Source organism: Tympanuchus pallidicinctus, unplaced genomic scaffold, assembly GCF_026119805.1.
Source record: "Tympanuchus pallidicinctus isolate F22 unplaced genomic scaffold, pur_lepc_1.0 scaffold22, whole genome shotgun sequence".
Lineage (NCBI taxonomy): Eukaryota > Metazoa > Chordata > Aves > Galliformes > Phasianidae > Tympanuchus > Tympanuchus pallidicinctus.
In genome coordinates, this window is record NW_026294739.1 from 40,988,904 (window position 1) to 41,010,793 (window position 21,890).

Genomic DNA, 21,890 nt, shown 5'->3' on the forward strand with positions numbered 1-21,890 from the left:
CAGCATCAGGTAAACATTAAGGTTTTTCTGTTTGTGGGCTGTTTTTGGTTTTGTTTTTTTTTTTCCAGCACTGCAGAAATCTTTGAAACTGAGACATTCAGGAAGTTTGTTTTTCTTTTTGCATTGGTAAACTCTTTCCCTCTGGTGACACGAGCTACTGCTGCCTTGACAGCCCCAAACCTTGCATTAACTTAGCAAAGATTTTAAAACAGTAACTTCTCAATGCGTCCCAGTGCAACCGTTCCCCACACGATTTCATATACAAAGGTGTCAACTGTGTTCTAGCTGCTGTCTACAAAAAAGGCTTTTTAAAAAACAAAACACATTCACCTTATTAAAAATAAACAAGTGTTTTACGTACAGTACAGGAATTTCCAGAGTCAGAGGAACAAGTTTCGGATAACGCGTGGTCCGAGTCTGCCTGCTCTCAGCCCCCGCAGCCGCCCAGCAGCAGCCTGAGGTCGCTGCTGCCCACTGCAAACTGGCCCAGCAGCAGCACAGAGGGGAGGGGGGCACAGCTCAGCCCCCAGCACGCAGCCCCCCTCCCCTGCCCCACCTCACCTGGGGGAAGGCACTCCTAGGAGGCACGGCGAGCCGGCGGGTTAGTGCAGGAGCAGGGGGTTAAGACAGAGCAGCTCAGCACCGAGGCACTGGAAGAACGGTCTGAAGAAAACAATTCACCGTAACAATGAAACTTGCTTTTATTAAAACAGGAGTGTTAAGCCGAGAAAATAAATTATTGCTATGATAGACATATTTAGAACATAAGGAAGGACATTAAGCTCGAGCTCCAGGTCAATATAACCCTGAAACGGAAAGTTACTCTACTTTTCTTAAATACCTTGGTTTCTCGCCCTTCCAAAAACTTTATAAAATGTGCAGCTTACAGAACAAATAGTAACAGGGTCACTTGTAACAAAAAATCTGTACAGCACATAGCTTTAAAAATAATACATTTTTTTCCAAACAGCTATGTTACTTATTACTTATAAATATAGGGCTAACAAGTTTCAAATGCCCGAGGTCCCATCCAACACCAGAGCTATAAGCGTAGCTGACAGAAACCTTCCTGGGCTTCCCCCTGCCACAGGTCAGCTTTTGTGCTGTCTGACAGAGCCCGCTTAAGTGTAAAAACATCTTCACGGGTGAAGACTGTCTCCTTCTGCTGGTCAGAGGCCTGGGGTCTTCAGTGAGTTTGAAATGGCAATCAAACCTGGAACACAGCACCGTGCAATGGTTAGACTGGCTGCACTCCGTGAGGCGGCAGGATCCTGCAGCTCCCCAGCCCAGCCAGCTGTGAGCTCACAAAATGCTTTAAAGCCACGGTTTGTCAGAGCTGCGTTTCAGTGCAGAAGGAGCGTTTGGTGGAGGAGCCTCTGTGGAGGCTCTGCTCCCCAGGCTCAGAGCTGCCCTCGTGCCTCAGGACTCACTCAAGGCCGTGTGCTGCTGTCACTGCAGCGGGCCAGCAAACCCCACTGCAGCTGTGACTGCTTCAGAAGGCCCTGTCTGCCAGCTGCCCCAAAAGGAGGTGGGGTCCCCAGCTTTAACCTCGGCAGCTGGCGCTGTGTAGGGCAGTACAACGCCCCAACCTGCAGAACGCTCCACCATCCGTCACCCTGTGCCTTGCCCATTCAAGCCCTGATCCTGGGGAACAACATCTGGTGGTTCCCTCAGGACTTTCTGCCCACGACCCAGCAGCATCCTGTGATTGGTGCCGCCTGCGGTTTCCTCGGGAGGTTCAAAGGAAACTGGGATAAATCCAGCTTGGGGAGAACACCATGGACTCCCCCTCAAGGCAGCTCAGTGGGACAAAAGGAAGAGCAGGATTTTAGCAAACAGCCACAAGAAACAGGTTAGTGGTTAGATAGCTGGACAGCACTGAGAGCAGAGAAGCTCATTTTTGAGCACCGACGCACGAACGAGGTAGTGCTCAACCTCTGCTACCTGAACGTGGTTCTGCTGGTTTTGTTTCTGCTCCTTCAAACCAGAGAGGCATCAGACCTGTTATTTAAGGTGATGGCTCTGGCTGTGGGAGTTGGTCAGCTCTAACCAGATCAATGAGAGCCTCAGAGACTGGTCAGGAATGTGTGTGGAAAGCTTCTCAGGGGAAGTAGAGGGTGAGGCCTCCTGTCTCAGAGCTCCTACCAAATCTGACCAGCACTTGGAGCAGCTGGAAAATCCCCTTTAGGGGCTACTTACAACAACTCCACTTCCTTAGGCCGTATACGTGTGCAGAGGGGATCACACTATTGTCGAGGGACTTATGGTAGCCTGGCCTGCTTTCTGCAGAGGAGAGAAGCCAGCATTAGTACGGAGTTAGAGGACAACAGCGTCAGGACACAAGCTAGTGGGAATGGAGGTGGCTGAGAACCCTCAGGAACTAAGAGGAGAAGCAGTTACATCACAGAGCAACAGGCTGCCATTCTTCCCCACCGCTCCATCTCATCGCTCCCCACAGAAGGCCCACACCTCCCAGGGAAGGAGCTCAGCAGCATCCGCGGCACAGCTCCGTCCATTCAACCCCAGGACGTGCAGCATCCCCTCCCGACGCAGCCTCCAGCACTGCAGATCCTTTCCAGTGCACCTCCTCAGGGATCTCGGTCACCGAAGGTGAGGCTCTCACAACACGGGGGCTCTCGCCTGCCCCAGAAGAGGAGAGTCTCTGCAGGAGGAAGCGTCACTTCCCCACAGCGACTCCCAGCCCAAAAGCAGCATCTTCAGTCCCCACGTGAGAGGCAGTGCCTTGAACCGGGGAGGCAGCGGCGGGAACGGGCAGAGCGAAGAGAGAGCTTTGGCTGCTTGCACTTACTGCAGAAATGTACTGGCTGTTTGTGAACCGAGCTTTGCCCTCCATCGCAGAGCTGTGTTGTGAGCCCAGGGGCACGTAGGGGGGCGAACCCACGTCTTCACAGAAGCTTTCTTGAGGGATGCTGGAGACACAGCCGCTGTCGGAGCCGCTGGAGCCGCTGCCTGACATGCAGTGCGAGGACTCGGAGCTCTCTGTGGCTGGGGAAGAACAGGAAAGTCATTCTGTGAATTTGGCCTACACCATGTGTGCCACGTGCACTCAGCAACAAACCCTCCCGCAGAGGTCGCACAAGCCCACAGGTAAGTCTCACAGCTATCTGGGCCACTTTAAAGCCACAGGAAACAAAACATTCTAAGGAACTGTAACAAACAATACCAGAAATTGAACAGGAGACAGCTTAGCTCGGGGCCAGCACACAGGGCAGGCTCTGCAGTGACCCCAGTGAGCCTGCTGTGAGCATGCAGCGGGGACGAGCACACAGCACAAGGACACCAAGGGTGGACCCCTGCTGTGCAGCAGCACGGGAGGCCCATACGTACTCAGTGATGGCTGGCTGCTCGTCTCGTGCTCCAGCTCATCTTCCTCAATGCAGGGGCTGACATCAAAGGGGCGCCGGGGGGCCAGGACACCGGGCAGCAGCGCCTGGTCCAGGTACATGTGCAGGTTGAGGGGCCCCAGCAGCGAGGAGGAGGACGGGCCATACGCAGCAGGGGTGCTGCCAGCAGAGAGCTGCACCTGCGTCCTCTTGTACGGGTTGGAATGGTCGAAGAGAGACACTGCGATCGATGCTCTGGTCCTGGCAGCTGCCACAAAACACAACGAAAAAGCCGTGAGTGCCAGCCTGCTGGGCTCATCTGGAGCAGGAAAAAGGCGAGGCTGGCACCTACCTCTGCCTTTCATGATGTAGTCAATAGCACGGTCATTGATAGCAGCCTCACTGGGTTTGATATCCAGGAATGGCTTGTTGCCCACACCCATGGAGACCATCTCCTGCATGCGGATTTCTGCAGGGGAAGAGCAAAGTGTTCAAAAGCAACCCACAGCTGCCTGTCAGGCTGCCCCAGCCCTCTCTGCAGGCATCCAGCTGCCCCAGGAGCAGGCTGCTCCTGAGACACCCCCATTCCATCTGTTCTCCCACCGTTCCCCAGTCCTGAGGAGTCTCCACAAACAAGCAGCCATGCTTTGCTCTGGTCCCAGGGTCCAGCGCCATGCCAGCTGTGAGTGTCCTGCCAAGCAGGAAGCTTGAGGTGGAGGGGAGGGAGTCAGCCAGCCTGAGCCAGGCAGCTGCCGCTCCGATAGCAAGGCTGTCGGATAGCAAGGGGAGAACAGTGAGCTTTTCACAAGCGGTGCCACTCTCACGGGACAGGAAACCCATACTGACAGCTCCCATTTCTCTCAGGGCACACAGCCACACAGAGTGCGGACTGCCGTCGGGGTCTCTGAGGACAAAGGGCAGGGAAGGGACAGCACTCAGCCAACCCCAGCACATGCTCCTGAGGCTGCATGCAGGGACACGGCTGCTTGCTGCACAAAGCTGTCTGGTAATAGGCTCCAAACCTACTCAGAACAGCACGAGCTGAACGGGGCTCCCGCACCTTTTGCGGCACAGACGCCCTGGGAAGGAATCACACCTTTATTGCGGGCTGCCTGCTGCCACAGGATCTTGGCAATGTCACTGGTCCAGGCCTGCTTGGTCTCAGCTGAGCTGGCCTGGAGGATGTAAGTGTCGCTGGATTTCCGCCTTCGGAACCAGATCTCAAAACGCAGCCCACTGTCCCCAGAGTTTTCCGTCAGACCGATGTCTGCAGTCTGCCAGAAAGAAGGAAGAGCAAAGCATCAGCTGGGGCCGCACCAGGAAAAGGAAAGGTGAACTCAGTGGCAGGCAGGGCAGGGGAGAAAGATGACCCGATGTAAAGGGGGACACAAAACCTTCAGGGAGAAGTCCAGAGTCACCTCCTGAGCAAGAGCAATGTGCACACCTGCCCTTACCTTGAAGGAGCGCTTGTAGATATACACATCAAAGCCACCCTCGATCCTCTTGGGCTTGCTGAACAGGATCAGGTCCTCAAAGAGGAAGACGTGGCGCTGGCACTTCCTGCGGCCCAGCCAGATGGCAAACTCGTCCTGCCGCACCAGCTGCCCCTGCTCCTTCAGGTTCACCTGGCACAGGGAACAGCCTGGTAAGGACCCAGAACTTCTTCCAGCAGCACGGAGCCCACGGCTGGGCAGACCTGGACACAGAGCACAGGTCCCACACGCGGCCCGCAGGGGAAGAAGTGGGCACTGCCTGTTTTCTTGAAGAGGTAAGAGGACCAAGTCCCCTTGGGCTGTATGGCAATGCCAGCAGCCACAATTGGCTCAGAGCTAAGGTGAGAGCTGCAGCTCCTCCCCCTAAGCACAAGCCGCTGACAACCTTCTCCTGTCACCCCACACACATCTGTTACAAACCTCTGGGCTGGCAGCTGGAGGCACCAGCCTGGCCTTCTCGTGGAGGATGAAGTGAACCGACAAGGAAAGGACGCCCACCCAGCTGCCACCCAGGCACACCCAAGTCAGAAGGCAAGCACCTCAGTTCTGCTTACTCCAAATCCATCTTCCTCCACCCTGAGCCTGCAGCAGATCACGAGACTGCCAAACCTCACTGCATCCTGCCCTGTGCTCCAGGAGTCAGCACCCTGACCACTACAGGGATGTGCCACACAACCCAGAGACCCTAAGCCCATGGCACGGCGGGAGGGAAATGTAGCTTGGCCCCCAGGCAGGAGAGGACAATGAAACGTACATCGCAGTCACGGATGGCATCCATGGCCAGCAAGTCATTCCCATGCCGCAGCTGGAACTTCACCATCTCCTCTGCTGCCCGGAGGTAGCCCAGCTCCTGCTCCTGTGCCTCGCTGCACTCCTTGATCAGGTCCTTCAGGAGCAGGGCATATTTGCTCATGCGCTGGATGGGTTTCAGCAGGTAGGAGGCCAGGTCCATCTTATCCCCCAGCTGCACCTGCTTGAACTGAGAACACAGCAGTGACAGCAACAGCTCAGCAAGGGCAGCCCCAAGGCCCCACGCAGGCACCAACACACCCCCAGCTGCCCAGGGCCCCAGCTTCCCAACAGAGCTACTCTGCTCACTCTACAGGGAAATGCAGGGGAAAGGGCTCGATGCTGCCATGTGCTGGGCACCCTCCCAAAGCACTCGCTGCACGCTCCCGGCCCCACGTACACTTGTGCAGAGAGCCGTGCCAGAAGGCAGAGGCTGCTGAGCAAAACAGGGCAGTGACTCAAACGCCATGAGAAACCATGAAGGTGAACAGTAGCATTTACCTTGAAGAAGGTGTTCCCATGGCTGGCCAGCAGCGAGTCTGACTTTGGCTTGTTCTTGCTGTATAAGGCGTACATCCCAAACTGGTCTTTCTGCAAAAGAAATCTGCGTGTGAGGCCTGGGCAGGCCCAGGACCTGCAACAGCCATGCCCTGGGTTGGTTACTGCAGCACTTCTGCCTCTCCCAGGCTGCGCCAGAGCCTCCTGTCCATGAGGACAGACTTTAAGGTCAGCAAGAGCTGGACTGTTCTCACTGGAGGAACGTTCTCACCTTCCTACTCCCACAGTAGCTAGGACTTTTTCCATCCAATTTCCTGTTGCCCCTTGCTCACTACGTACCCCAATAAACATCTGGATACCATCCCAGTAAGAGCCACAGCCCATCAAGGCACAGCTGAGCAGCTAGGCTAATAGGTGCACAGAAACCAAGTGTGGAGGAGCTCGACCCCAGGAGGAGGTGTGACGCCTTACGTGCCGCAGGAAGCAGTGGCTGACGCGCAGCGGGTGGTTGCAGCAGCTCTCGAGCTCTCGCAGGAAGTACTGGCTGTGGAAGTCATAGAGCTTCTCCAGGTTCCCAAAAATGACGCTGCGCTTCCCCCGCAGGTCCTGGGGCAGATCCAGGCGCTCCATCTCAGGGAAGTAGCTTTCAATGATGTAGCACAGCGACCTGACGTACTCCCGCTCCGTGGTCACCATCTCATCGATGATGTGCCGCAGCTTGCTGCAGGAGGGAACAGCTGGCCTGAAGAGACCCTGGAGCACAGGGCTGCCCCTAGAGCCCTCCCCATGGCACGAGGTGGGGATGATCCCTTGGTACCACCTCAACCCAGATCCATAGCCTCCTGCGAGAGCTGCCCCTCCCTCAAAAAGCTGACAGATAGCCCGAGGAACGCCACAGCTTTTCTGATCAGGAAGGGAAGCCCCGAGCTGGCTGCTCCTACACCATCCTCAGCAGGGTCCAGTCCTGCTCCTGGACACAACAGGGGCTGCTCCATAAATCATTGTGCTTCAAAAAAAAAAAAAAAAAAGACAGCAGAAATGCCAGCAACTTTTAAAAGAGTCAGCCTGGTGAATGTGAGAAGCAGTGTTAACAGTGGGGAATGGATACTATGGATGCAGATGCTGCTGAGCTGGAAGAAGAAGGGCTGCCCAAACAAGGAGGCTGCAGCCTAGAGCAGTAGGACCAGAAGGAGTGACCTAGCTGGAGGTTCTGTAAGTGCTCCAGCTGGGAAGGAGGGAGCTGCTCTGACTCCTCCAAGCCAGGAGCTTGCTGGCTACCACTGGAGCACGTATGCACTCTGCTTAGCAAGAGGGAGAGAGCCTCAGCCCCTCTAAAGTGGGTGCCCCATTCCTGCATCAATCCCAGCCTGGCAGTCCAGCCATCCTTCCCCAGGGCTTGTCCCAGTAACCATCATGGGGAAATGGCATCAGAATACAGCACAGGTCACTCTGTGCTCCTCTGAAGGGATTGGATTGCTCCTCAATACTGGAGGTTTCCACTGCGAGGCAGTGCAGCACCAGACAACCACCTGCACCACGGATCTGTTTTCCCTGATCTCAGCTTTCCCCAGAGCTCCTCAGGCTGTTGAGAAGTCCAAACCTCCATGTGCTGCTGCTTCCTTGAGAAGCACAGGGTCAGCCTTCTGCCTCTGGTGCTTATTCCCTGCTGTGAGCCTTACTGACATGTGCTGGGCTCCAGCCAGAGAAGGAAGCAGAGCTTCTGCAGAGCAGAAGCAGCAGAGGAGCTCTGCGTTCCCCGCATCCAGCCTTGGGTTATCACCTCTCACACCAGCAGCAAACTGGGTCCTGCAGAGCTGCACCCACCTGCTGATCTCTCCCTGCTTTTCTACTCGGGGAGGAAGAGGAAGGGAAGGAGGACGGGAGCCCAGCAGCTCCCATTGCTGGAGGGAGACCTTTCAAACCACTCCAGCCTGGATTCAGCCCCTTGATGGAGGCACATGACTGCCTGCCCTACCAGGATGTCCTCATCCATTCCAAATTCCCTGAGATCTGCAAGTGACTTCTTTATTTATTTATTTCCTTTTCTTCTTTCTTCTATGAGGGCAGTTCAAAGACCTGTCTGGTGACTCCCTTTCAAGAACATCTCAGATCCCTGGGCTCTCCTTACCCTGCACACATTGCAGTACTAAGAAAAAAAAAGAAAAGTTCCTCAAAGACAGAGAAGGGAATGAGCAGAACAAAAGCCAGCTGTCGGTCACTGCAACAGAGATTTCAACCTTAAAGGGCAACTACAAACACCACCATACCTCTGAAGTAGCCGCCACAGAGTGTTTGAAGTGCCTCCCTATCAGTCCAGGTACAGCCCCAAGGGAGTGTGAGGGCATGACACGCTGCTTCTGCTCTGCTGCAGCACCCGTGGCACGGGCTTTGTACGACCCTGAGTGCCACACGTCTGTGGCCCCTCATCACCTGATATCTGCAGGGCTCTTTTCCTGCTTTTAGAGGAACAGCGCCACAGAAGCCGCAAAGGGAGAACAACTGCCCACCTTTCCCTTTTCCCCTACAGTCACTCACCTGCCCCAGCTCCTGGCCTCTGCAGAGCCACAGCCCCGCTGTCCCTCCAGCTGCCGCAGTGCAAATGTCCTGTCCACCAGCTCCGTGCTGCTCACCTCCAGCCCCTTGATGAAGACACCGGTGTTGCCGTACCTGGCCGGCTCGCTCAGCGTCCTCTGGCAGCCCGACCACAGGCTCTCGCCGCAGGGCAGGTCGAAGCTTTGGGCCTTACGCAGCATCCTCTTGGGAGGCAGCTTCCCAGAAGTGGGAGTGGAGGCACAGGATGGCTTCATCTCCAGCGTTTCTAAGATGCTCTCCAGGTTTGTCTTCTCCTCGGACAGTTTTGGTGACTTGCAGGCCCCGCTTCCAAAAGAAACTCTGCCAACGTGAGGCCCAGCCACGAGAGCAGCTTGGGAGGCAAATTCTTCCCCAGCACCGAAATCACCAGGGCAGCTCAGGGAGGCCGAGGGAGCTTTCTCTTTAGCCCAGCCCGAGGAGCGACTGGGCCGGCCGTGGGACGTGCCAGGAGTTCTGTCCCACTGCGGACCGGGGCCAGCCCCCTCCGAATGCCTGCGGTGAGACACGCCGCCAGCCTCGCTGCCCACCTGTGGCTGCTCTAACAGCAGTGCCCTCCTGGTTCTCAAAGCCGCTTCCAGCTTCTTTTCAAAAACCAGCTTGGTCTCCTGGCATTTGGACCACGCGAATTTCCACTGCTTGAGTCCCTTGTCACTCTTCAGCTCGCAGGCCAGCTCCTTCATCTCCTGGAAGCGAGCATCGCTGATGTCGGGGTGCTGCTCCTTGTAGCTCTCCAGGCACTTGATGACCCCGGCACAGTGCTCGGCGGAGCTGCACTCCTCCATGCTGATGCAGGCGAGGTGCCGCATCCCTTCCAAGGCCCACTCGTACGCCTGCGGAACAAAAGGCAGCAACCAGTCAGAGGCACTCGGGGAAGAATAACCCCAACTCGGTGCCCAAAGGGCCAGACGAGAGAAAAGATCAGTGTGTGGCCAACGCAGTTCCTCAAGTGTGAGTGAAGGGGGGGCCGCTATTGTCAATGGGGCTTAACAATTCAGCAGAACAAACAGCTCCTTATGTGGAGGGTTTCAGCTGTGCTGGCTGCTCGGCCACAGCCGCTCTGCCACACCAGCACCCACACTGCTGGGTACGCGTGCCTTCCCCAGGGGGATCCCAGGGAAGCTGCTGGCAGGAATTTGCACACCTAAGTGTGGCCCTGCAGGTCATTTCTATTGCTACAGGAATGCTGGGAGCAGTTTCACAAGGCTCAGCTCGAGTGGAGCAGACACAGGCTTTGCAGGTACAGCTCTGACCCATCAGTCCAACAGGAGAAGTGGGATGAAATGCCACCACACTACCACCTTAGTTACACAAGTAAAGAAGAGTGCCTGTCTGCCATGGCCCCACACACACTATGGTCAGCCCCTGGAATGAAGGCAGCAGCCTCAGACCCCCTGACAGTCAGCACTGCTGAACACAGGGACTCGCCTTGCTCCGAGGACAGGCACTTTAAAGCTGCAGCTGCATGCTGTGCCTGCAGCCAGCCCCATTACTCATACAGAGCAAGGAGCTGCTTCAGAAGCCAGCAGCTGCAAAGGGAAAACGCCTCTCAAGCAGCCCCACACAGCAGCAGCCCCTCGTCCCCCATCATCAGCGCAGGCCTCAGACCTGCTGCTCATTCAGTTCAGGCATTGTGCTGCTGGGGTCAGAGGGCCTTGCAGTGGGCAGATGAGATGCCAGACCCCAGTGGGTCTGATCTATTCAAGATCTGGAGGCTTCTGTATTCCCTGGAAGACAGCCTGGCTTTTACTGCCACCAGGAGGGCAGACATCCCATGCAGGGCTTCCCCTAGGACTGGGGACATTCATTCTCAAATAGGAGAGAGGAGCAGTATAGAGGCTGCTTTTATTTCTCATCTACAGATCAGCCCACAACCTCAGCAAGGAGGAACCAGGGCTGCAACCCACACAGAGATACAGCCCTACCAGCCCTCATCTTCATACGCTGTCTGTCTGCTCCTGGCAAGGACTGTAAGGCAGCACAGCACTCAATCTCATAGCATTTCTACCCTCCCCAGTGCCTGTCACAGGCTAGTGAATAGCTCAGCTTTGTTCCCTGCACAATGGCAGTGGCCCTCCACGCCCCATAGCTTGCCTGCTAACATGCTAAGTGGCCACCAAGGCTTTTTCCAGCCACATCATCTGCTCCAACTGTTCCATTCAGCACATGAAACAGCAGCCCTGTCCATGGGCAGTGTGTGCCCCAGCACGCAGGAGGAAGCATCACCGCACAGGTAAGATCGTTGCTGACATCTCTGTCCCAGGACATTACAAGCCACGTAGCTGACCCAGCCAAACCACGACGGGCACTGAAGACACGGAGCACAGGGAGAGCAAGCAGGGCCATGGCTTTTCCACACAACTCTCACTGCAGCGGGGCTCAATGCTCCCACTGAGGTGTGGAACCAGGCAGGAAGAAGCCCATACCTCGGCTTTCAATCTTCACCTCATAGACAAGTCGTCACTGCAACTCTCAGTTAGAGGGTGAAGAGAAGCGTGCCTCCTGCCTGCAGAGGGCTGGCCATGCAGCACAGCACAAGGAGCAGCAGCAGGCTGTCCTGCTGGTCGTGGAGGGAGGCTGGGCTCCTGAGGACCTGCTGGGCCACGGAACAGCCAAAGGCACCACTGACCGCTCTTGTCCTTGCCTGGTTCACCACGGCAAGGCTGGCAGCACATCGAGGGCAGAAGCTCCCCATGTCTGCCTCTGCTGGCACTGCACAAGTGCCATCTGCACACAGAGGCCAAGGCCCAGCAGTCCCAGATCCCACCTGAGCCAATGTCTGCTATCATTGGTTCCACACTGAACCTAACACAAAGCCACCACGTTCCTCCCAGTCTCAGGCTCCCAGATACCAACGGATCCCCTTATGCGCAATGTAAGCAGGGACTTGAGGCTGCAGACTGCCCTATGTGCTGGCAGTTCAGACCAACCCCAGTTAAGAAGCTGTTTTACAGTGAATAAAAGCAAAGGTATCCAGACTGAAACCTTCCTGAAAGAGCTATCAGTCTGCAGACAGCAACAAGCTTGCTGCTCTGCGAACCTGGAGAAGGTTCTCGGTTCCACTCACACTTTGCTCAGCCTCCCCTCCTCAGCACTGACAGTGAAAGAGCAAGGCTGCACGACCTGCAGAGGGCAGGGTGGTTAATTAGGAAAATACTCCCTCCTACCTGCCCAGTGGGATGAATTGGCTCCATGTCTCACCGTGCATCACCACCTCCTGCAGCCGACTGATGCAAGGCCACCTCTGCAGCCCATGGCTGGGCTCGGCTATTCACAAGCAATGCTGCTAGCCTAAATACCAGATTGAGGAGCCCTGGAAACCACAGAGCAGGCGGGGGGGAAGGGTCTGTGCTTCACATGAGAACTACTGAAGTGTGAGGATGACAGCCTGCCTGGGAGCTGGCCAGGTCCCTTTTCTTTCACAGTGCAGAAACGGAGAGAAAACAGGCCCACTAGCCCCAGATGCAAGCAAGATGCAAAGGAAGTTGCCACCCAACATAGGAGAGCTGTGGAGAAAACAGGGCAGTCTCTTCTGGGTGTTGCAAGGCTTTTCCCATGTCTCAACACTAGGGCCCCCGCTCACTTCTAGCAGGATTTGGGGCTGCATAAGCCAGCAGCTGCCCTTAGAGGTATAAGAAAGCACGCAATTTCAGATCGCAGCCTTTCAGCAAAGCCACCAGTCACAAGCACGCTCTGTGTGCAGAGGTTTGCTGTTACCCTGTCCCCCACCCTGTTGCATTTGTCTATCCCACACTGCACGCGAAGTCTTGCCTGGGATTCATTAGCAGCAGAAAGCAGACTAACCAGAACAACGTCCTGCAGGGCTGCAGCTCAGCTTTAAGCACCCTCCTGAAATACAAAGCTAAATGACTCCTGAGTTGCTGTGTCCTCGATGTCCCCCTCCCCACCCCCCCCACAGGAGAGACCACTAACATCACTAGTTTGCCTACACTAGCAAAGAAGAACACTTTCAGTCCAGTATTTGCATTGCTGCCTGTTTCCAAGTGCTTTAGTGCTGTACAAACACCACAGGGGGACAAAGGGTGACAGGCAGGCACAGACTAAATCCCCTGGGCGTAAGAATAAGAGGAGAACAGGCAGATGCCCACAGCTGGGCAGGGAAGGACAAGGCATGGGAAAGTGGCAGCAGTCAGCAGGGAATACAACAGACCACACGGGTATCAGAGAGGGATGGATCCACAGACAGCCTCAACTGCAGAACAAGGACAGGGGAAACTCATTAGGGCAACATGCTTAGAAGTTGCAGCAGCACTCCGGGAGAACGTGAACAGAGCTCAAAACTCCCTTCCTTTGCCCTTGGGCAGCTAAGCCTTGACAAGACCAGGAGAGGCTAAATTACAGGAGAAGATAATTGGATGAAATGGGATTGTGCACAATTTCTCCTCTCTTGACAGCAACACGACGACCTGAAGGGCACTTGTGGCTGGTTGCTCTGCAGTTGGCAAGTGCTTGTGCTTCTTTTTATTGCTGCAACTGCAGAGCAACACCTAGCATGGCTCCAATAGGAGCAAGCTGACTCAACTAATGAATCACAACAAGCCACAATAACCCTCACTTCGCTGCGACTCAGAGCTTCCACATTCATATATTGACATGCACTAAATGACTCCCTAGGAAGCTGGGCAGTGAACATCTGAGATCTGCCCTCTCTGCAGCTGCACAGAGCCTCCCAGCAGCACACAAGGTGCAGTTTCCCCCCACTCTCCCCTTTTTGCTCCGTGCCTTCGAGTAGATTCTGCACTGCTTATTTTTAATCTCACCAGCAAGGTTGTCTCAACATCTAAAAACCTCCTGAGCCCAGAGGACTGGGATTGTGCTCCCAGCAAAATCAGAAACTTGAACATTCGTGCTTGCTACAAACCAGCCTCTGTGTTTGAAGCACTGCCCATCTTCTCATGAGCCCTCACCGCAAAGCTTTTGTCAGTAAAACTCTGCTTACCATCCCTTCTTACTAAAGAACAGATGCTGCCTCACCGCCTTCGTATCATCCACACTCCTTCCTGATGTCTCACCAGTTACTCAGTGTGTGCCAGCCCAGCCTCACCCTTGGACACTGCCAACAGCACAGCTGCACTGAGGGGCACGCAGCAAAATACACAGCAGTGCTGTGCTGAAGGAGCACAGAGAACTTGTGAAGCATGACTGCATGCTGAGATCTGCTGTCACCAACAGCTGGGACCCAGGGACAGGTCCTCCACCTGGCCACACCGGGCACTGCAGCCATGGAAACACCTCCAGGCTGGGCAGAATCAAGTTGCACATGTTGAATTTCTACTGGTGGCTGAAAAAAAAGAGGCATGAAGGAGTAAGTGTGTGTTTGTGAATGTGCAGCCACTGCCTGGAGAAGAAGGAGGAGGAAAAGGGCAGAGATTTCACGTTTGTTTTTAGCGAAGGGTAGCAATCTTTTTGGCGAGAGCTGCAGGCCTCATGATGCCAGCAAATTCAAGACCAAACCACTGCAAAACTGGTGACTCACTGAAGCCTTGCACAGCGGCAGCGAATCGTTCTCCACTCCGAGACTGAGGTCACCTCAAGAGGCTTTTGCATGTGTTGCTCTACGCTTCTCTCAACAGCCTCATCATCACACTGTGCCAATGCCCCCTGTAATAGCCTTATGCTGGCTCCTGGTTAATGACACCCTCCACACTCAGCTGGGGACTGTGAAACATCCAGCATATCCTCGGGCCTGCTTGGGAAGCATTGGTGCTTTCACTGTAGTCTTCAATTCCCATCCTTTCCCCTGTGACACATTGAGTCAAACTGCTTCGTTCTAAACGACGTGCTGCCTTTTGGTTGGCTGAAGGGAAGGGCAGTCTGCCCAAACTGCTTTTTTCCAGCCCAAAAAGCAATCCGTGGGGACCAGAGGAGTGAGCACCCCGACCTGCCCATCGCTGTCCCATGGCACAGCTCCTTCCTCTGCAGCTGAGCTAGGAGAAAGGCTCTGCTTCAGATGTGGGGCTGAAACCAAACCCAGCACCAGCACATCTGTCAGGCCTCCCTTCCTCAGCCCCTGGTTTAAGGAACACACTGAGATGCACTGAAAGGCTCTGAGCCCCCCTAGAGCAACCAAAGGAGCCCGGGCAGAGCCAGCGGCTCTGGGGAGAACCCTGTCCATATGGCAGGGCTTTGATATGCAGATCGGAGCCATTGTGAGCCACAGCTCCATCTGTAAGCCGAGGGCAGCTCCATGTCCAGATTGCCCAAACAGATCTATTTAACTCCCGTGACTAAAGGGAATTCCAGACTCCAGGAGGATCCAAGTATCCAGATGGATGCCAGCACACGAGCATTCACAAAGCCTGCCGTCCTGCACAGCTCCTGTCCCAAGAGCCAAGCAAAAAAAAAGCATCCAAACCCGACATCCTGCTCGCATGCCCAAGGCTGGGGGCCAGCTGAGGGAAGACCTCTGCTAGCATCACATCTTGCACCTCAAGTGCAATGCATTCCTCCTGCAGTTCAACTGGAACCCAAGCTAGGAAATCCCTACATCTGCTGATAGGAAACACTGCTTCCCTGCCAATAGGGACTGCCTACGAGGGTCCTGATCCTGGAAGAGATTTGCTTTCACTGCTGCACCAAAGGGGAACAAACCCCACACTTCTGGATAACTGTCAGATTATGCTCACAGCAGCCAAGGCCACCAAGAAACTGTTGAAGAGCACAACGATCAAAGTTCCTGCAGCACATCGAGTGCTGCTCCTGCATGCACAGTGGGGTCCAAATAAGTTCCTGCATTCCTGGGATCAGAACGGCAGCTGAGAGGCAGGCAGACAACACCCCAAAAGCTGCTGGAGCCATCCAGCCCCCCTGCCAGCACTGAAATAGGGAGAAGAAGCAAGGACCCCAGCAGGCAGGTCACACAAGCAGAGCCTGAAGCACTGTGGCAGGTGCTGGAAAACATCTCACCCCAAGAACTCACCTTCAACCTTGAACTGTGCTTGGATGTGGCACGTAGAAAACCCCCCATTTAATCCTCTCTTACACGAGTTCCTCTGCCTTACACACCTCTGCTGAGCACCTAGAAAGGGGCACCGAATGCTGCAGCTTCCACCACTCAGCCTTCTGTAGTCACAGAGCTTGCTGGGAGCTACCAACACTGCTGTGACACCAAGTTGGCAGTGAAGACGTTGGTGAAAAAAAAGACAAAATAACCTAGATGACAGTAGAGCTAGCAGCAAATTACTGGAGAATTCATAAAATGTTTTCCAAGCAGCTGATTTTGAAAGGCAGTGATTTGGGAAAGCTAACACAGACCGGATTTATGTTGTCGGGGCTTCTTGTTTATGCAAGAGGTAAACTTCAAACTTCAGAAACTTTCTGATAAAGGAACACCCCTAGTTGGGACTTATTAACATTGCAGGAAGGCTTCTCCAGCAAAAAGCTGGCAGGAAGGAGAAGGGAGAGATTTCATGCATTAACCTTGCATGAACTCGACAAGAGGATCAACTTTCCAACCTCTGGGCTCAATCCCCCACATGCTTGAGAGCGCGTATGAAAATGGACACCTCTGAAATGAGAGAGCAAATCAGGCGAGGTGTCTGCCTGGGGCACCATTTTGACAGTGCCACTGAGGAAGGAGACAGGAGAGAGAGGGAGAGATGAGCCAGCTGCTGTCAGACACTGAGGGCTTCCCCTAGAGCAGCTTCACAGCACCAGGAAGGCACAGTGTTGTGCTACTCAGACCCTCCTTCATCATCTTCAGTATTTCTAGCAGGAAGCAAATGCAAGCTGTTAATTAGAAATTCCATGCAGCCTTTCCCCAGAAAAGCCAATCTCTGTGCCGAGGCACAGGGAGAACAGCACCTGTTATTAAAGAAGCTGTGCTGTAAGCTATGGTGAAGGCCCCACTCTCTCAGCAGGGCTGGGGACAGAGTCGTGCTCTGATCTGCACAGGTCTGCTATTAACAAACACAGGGGCACGATGACCCATGTCTGCCTGCAGTGAGTACCCACAATAATGACACATCAGGTGTCTCTTTCTACAGCTTGGTGTAAAGTTACACCCTGCAGCTCCTCTCCAAGCCCATTCCCAGAGCTGGGAATCACGATGCCCTTGAAGTAAAATCAACTCTGCCTGTGCCAAACAGCCTGTGATAGAACCACCACACTTCAAGGTCCCCAGCAGCTACCCAGCTCCTCTCCAGCTTCCTGCACCGAAGGCTGAGCAAAAAGGTACGTCAGTAACTTGCTGCTTGAAGGGGGGCTGACCCTAAATCACGGTCTGGGATCCCACATCTGGTATGCCAGCAGAATTCAGGCAGAAGAGCAGAAGTCTCAGCAGGTAGCTGCTGTGACTTTTGGGGAGAGCTGCCAGGTATGTGCTGAACTCAGCCAATTCTCACGCTCTGATTTTAGCTTCACACAGAGTTCAGCTCTGTCCCTGGGAACACGGCAGCAGTGAGTCTCAGCAACTCCAACTCCACTGTGCTGCCCACAACCCGACAGCAGCCCAGGGGGCACCAAAACATCTGCCCTGTGTGTGCGGCCAGGTGGTTTGGGGCGTGCAGCCTGGTCCCACCAGCAACTTGTAGATGCAATTAAACTCTACCTGCTAGGAAGAACACGAAACATGCTCTAAGAAAGAAGAACAGGGACAGACGCTGTTGCATTACAGAGAGCACAGCCCTGGAGTTCAGAGGGACCACGCAAAGACACACAGAGCTCTGCGCACACAAAAGACACACACAGAGCACTCTGATTCATGCTGGACACACACAAGCCTCCTTCACACTGTTTCCAAACAAATCTCAATGCAACCAACACGTCAGCCGGTCCCGCCGGACACTTGGTACTTACAGGAGCGTTTGCTGCGTCTGTCTGCGGCCGCAGTCGGGTGGGGTGAGTTTAGCTCAAAGGGAGAGTGCATGGAGATCCACAGAGCAGGGCTGGGCTGGGGGGAGGAAGGGCCCCAGCCCCTCTTTGGGCCCCATAGGCAGCAGCACTTGTTCACAGGATGGAGCGCAAGAACGCTGGCATGCCTGCAGCAGCAAGGACAATGGGGAGGGATGAGGAGGCGCTGCCATAATCAAATGCAGGCCAGCTGGCCCTCCCCCAGGAAGGGTAGGCACCTCCTTCACTTGCCAAAGGCTTTGTTTTCTAAGCCACAAAGAACAAAGTGATGCCGGGGTGAGTGAGAGGAGAAGAGCCATCCACCGTGCAAGCAGAGCCGCACGTGAGCGCACGCAGTCTGTTCACAAACACCAGTGCAGATGGAGAGAAGTTGGGCCACGCTTGGCACATGCTGAGCAGGGCTCAGAAGCATCAGGTCCTGGCTGGAGATCCCTGCTCCCTTAGGACCTGCACAGGCTGGGCTCCTTTGATGGGATCCGAGGCTCAGAGAAACGCTGCTGAAGAAAAGGCTCCAGAGCACGGTCCAAAGAAATCCCAAGAAGGGAAACGCTATCATTTGTTAAGTAACCTCACACCAGCAATCCCAAACACCGAGCCCCTGAACGGCTTTCCTCAGAAAGCAGGCGCAAGGCAAGGTTCCAAGGCTCCCACCAAAACAGACCTCTTGCACAACGCCCTGACAAGCCAGAAAAGAGCCTCTGGGGCTGAGGCTGCTCCGGGCCCTCCTGTAATGATGTGGGCAGTTCAGCTCTAAGGGCTCTGGTACCAGCTGCGTCACAGCTGCAGGGTATGCAGGTGCTGAGCTGGTGAGATGCTGCTCTGCCCTATCCAGTTGGGTCACTGCTTTCTTCCAGCAGGGACGTTTTGCCAAAAGCATTGTATGTCTTCACTGCTGACCTCCTGCAGGACTGCCTGACATCTCAGTGCTGGCAAAGGCTGAGCTGTGGGCTCTGGCTCATCAGATGTGCCACATTAGTTAGCTGCAGAAAAGGCACACAGCTCTTGGTGGGGGGGGTGAGATCCTCGAGCTGGGATCACAGGCAGAGGGCACTTTGCTCACTATAAAGTCACAAGCATGCAGAGACTGTAAGAAGGAGCTGGGAAATAACTTTGCCTAAAGAAAGCTCAAGAGTGGAAGAAGTCTGAAGGCTAACAAGGTAAGCACAGAGGAGATTTGCTCTAGCTCCTGGTAATGACAGGATGCTTGTTGCAGTGCCAGTGTGAAGCCAGGATAGGCAGCGAGTGAGGGATGCTAAGGGTCACCCCTCCAGGAACCTCAGAAGAAGCCAACAGTGGTGCTTTTGGTACAACACACACACCCTTGCTTGCTCAGCTTCCCACTTCTCCCCCAAGGCACTGCCAGATGCCATCACAGCTGCGGAACTGAGTAAACAAGGGACAGAGGCCAAACCAGGCTCAAAGCCGCAGGAAGATGGCACGTCCCACTGTGTGCCTGCGCTGAGTCTGTGGCACTAAAACAATGCTCTGCCCGCAGTCGGAGATGGACAGCAGCTTCCTGCACCGCTCCTGCCTCAGCCCAGCCACCCACAGCCCTTTCCAGGCACCAAGAAAGGAAGCGGGGACTAATGGAAACATCCAGCCTGGCACAGGTTGTGGCTTTGGGGAGGGAATCCTGCCAGCCCGTGTGTGTGAGCTCCATGTGGTCTGGCCCTGCCCAGCTTGCTCAGCTCTGATGGGCCACTGGGGCTGCCAAACAGTGAAAAAACACAGCACGGCAGCGTGAGGGGCCATATGAGGTGCTCCTGACCTCCTCCACAGCCTGTCTGGCGGCCACATTCCGCACCCTACGCACCGTGCGTTCACCACGTGCAGACAGGAGGCCAGCAGAATGCTCCCACCCCTAGCAGACCGTGTGGTATGAGGGTACAAACACCACGGTCCTGTGGTGGGCGCTCCGCTCCCTTGGCACACGTTGAGACATTTGGAGACATCTGAGCTTGCCAGCTCATTACCATAGCGTACATTGCTTACGCATCTCCAGGCTTTTCCCCGAATCCTGGGGTCTGGCATTGCTGCAAGCTCTTTACAAGAAGGAAATCAAGGACATTGCTCTGTTTAGACTCCTGCTGTTGATCCCTTCAGATATTAGGGAAGAGAGAAGGGGCTTAGGCAGGCACTTACAAGATCACAGCAGTAAGGCCAAAGCAGCTCAGCATCAGAGGAGAGTGAAATCAGTTTAGATAACATCTTCTGCTTCTCCCCCACCGCCCAGACAGCACCACAGGCTTTGCTTTTGGAAGACAGAAAGCTGGAGATCAAGATTAAAATAATGGGCACAAAGAACTGAAACGCTGTGCAGCAGTTTCTGCACTCATCCTACAGCTGCAGGACGCATCCCCTCCACACCCCTGGTTTCAATTGGCCACTGGTTCACAATACCCATATTTACTACACTAACTCTGTTTGTAGTTCTATCGAAGACCAAAATCCTGCTCCCTCACTACACAGGATACATCTCCTCTGCACCAAAGCAGCAAGCAAACACGCCATGCCACTGCCTGTCAGCCTGCACTGCAGTGTGCAGCATGAAACTAAAGGGGTGCTGCTGCCCCCAAGGACTGCATTCAATCATCATCCACCAAAAAGAAGCTGAATAAACAGCATGCTAAGAAAAGAAATGGGCCACCTCTGGGGGCCGCGCATCATCAGTGTGCCAGGGATGGTCCAAATAAGGCTTAGCTCTGATGGATGTTCATCCACAGCTTCAAAGTCTTGGCTGACCACCCTGGCAGCCCAGGAGCTCCCATGGGCTGTAGTACCCACACCTGAACAGAGGAGACAGCAGCCACCAGACCAGGAGCTGCAGCTCGCAGCTGTGCTCCACAGATCCCCAGCTTCAGCTGGGTTGGGTCACACAGGACCAATGTTTGATTTGCCAAAGACGTGCCAAGGTTTTGCACAGGGTGTGGCACCTCTGTGTGCCTCTGTTTGCGAGCAGTACAGCAACAGCCTTCTTCACCAGGGCTTCACTGAGAAAGAAATGACACACTGCCACAGAAAAAGGATCTCCCACCTGCACAGCAAACTGCAGAGATGAGCCAGCATAGACCTGCTGAGCATCAGCAAACAAGCAGCCCTCACATGGCACGACAGCAAGGCTCTGCAGTGCCTCCTTCACTTTCCTCCCTCACACAGGACGCTTCTGAATGTTTTTCATGTTTAGCTGAGTTTCCACCCCCTTCTCTGAGCACTTCTGGCTGCCAAGGCAGCTCAGAGACAGCAACTAAGTGGCACCTACATCTGGTACAGCTTAACTTTCAGTGTCTATTCTTTCTGGAATTTGAGAACTTAAAACCCAATGTTTGTACAAGTGTGGAGTAAGTGGAGCACGGGCTCCCTGGTCCTCTGTGCCTGCCAGAGCTGTACTTTCAAGTGCAGATACAAAATCCTACTGTTTATTCACATGCAACTTTAGAAATTAAATCACACCAAACGCAACTGCATGCCTCCCGAACAGCACATTTGCATTCAACCAAACGGGTGAGAAGGTCGCACGCTCACTGCAGCCACCACAAGCACCCTCCCCTCCTGGCTTTGCAGATACCAAGACCCACTCAGTGCTTGTGCCCCTTGGCCACGCTCCCCTGCGCCCTGTTCTGGCACTCCACATCCTTCTGCGTGTCTCCCAAAGAGAAGAACTGGACTAAATTAAGGATTGAACAGTGGGATGCTACTCAGGACATGCCAACAGGCTCAGTTTACCAGCATGTAAAGATACAGCACCAACAAAATGTGGGCAACCTACCTTGGCATGGTGGCCTAACGCAGCACTGCCACAATTCTTCTATCCCCTGCTGCCACAAAGAGGGCCCACAGGTTACAGCTCAGACAGAAGAACTCTATTCTTAACAGACACAGATGCTTTCTTAAACACACACCAATCCTTTCTTCCACATACATACTTGAAAAAAAAAAATCAGTGCAAATTATGATTTGTCAGCTCCCTGTTGGCGTGCACGTTAAGTTCTGTGTATTTCAGAAACCACCACACTCGGACTGAGTCTGAGCAGGCTTTTACACCCTCCTCCACGCAGCAGCTGCCTTGTCTCACCTTGTCAAAGAATTCATACAGCCTGACTGTCTCGCAGACTCGATGCCTACTTTCGTCCAGTTGAGTGCAGAATTCTTCCAGTTGATCTCTGTAGGTCTGCAGCTTCGCTCTGTAAGAATGGACATCCACAGAGGTGAAGTCTTCCCAACGATCCATCTTCTTAAGTGCTTCCTGTCCCCTTCTGCAACATTCCTGAAAGCAAAATGTGTTTGCATATGAGGACAGAGACCTGAC

General features: G+C 54.3%; 1 protein-coding gene across 6 annotated transcripts in view; it reads right to left on the reverse strand.

The window, feature by feature from the left end:
- Nucleotides 1-41: 41 nt before the first annotated feature.
- The window catches only part of PLEKHG4 (pleckstrin homology and RhoGEF domain containing G4), a 79,449-nt gene continuing 57,600 nt past the window's right edge, over nucleotides 42-21,890 (reverse strand). For 2 of the 6 annotated variants that reach the window (XM_052685376.1, XM_052685381.1), the window contains exons 13-22: nucleotides 21,657-21,848; nucleotides 8,660-9,546; nucleotides 6,596-6,845; nucleotides 6,128-6,217; nucleotides 5,592-5,816; nucleotides 4,799-4,969; nucleotides 4,405-4,618; nucleotides 3,697-3,813; nucleotides 3,349-3,612; nucleotides 42-3,006 (exon numbers count right to left, since the gene is read on the reverse strand). In XM_052685376.1, coding sequence (XP_052541336.1) covers nucleotides 2,678-3,006; nucleotides 3,349-3,612; nucleotides 3,697-3,813; nucleotides 4,405-4,618; nucleotides 4,799-4,969; nucleotides 5,592-5,816; nucleotides 6,128-6,217; nucleotides 6,596-6,845; nucleotides 8,660-9,546; nucleotides 21,657-21,848 — 2,739 coding nt within the window. In that variant the 3' untranslated portion in view covers nucleotides 42-2,677. The remainder of the gene's footprint in view (nucleotides 3,007-3,348; nucleotides 3,613-3,696; nucleotides 3,814-4,404; nucleotides 4,619-4,798; nucleotides 4,970-5,591; nucleotides 5,817-6,127; nucleotides 6,218-6,595; nucleotides 6,846-8,659; nucleotides 9,547-21,656; nucleotides 21,849-21,890) is intronic. The other 4 variants (XM_052685379.1, XM_052685380.1, XM_052685378.1 and 1 more) reach the window with 4 other exon arrangements.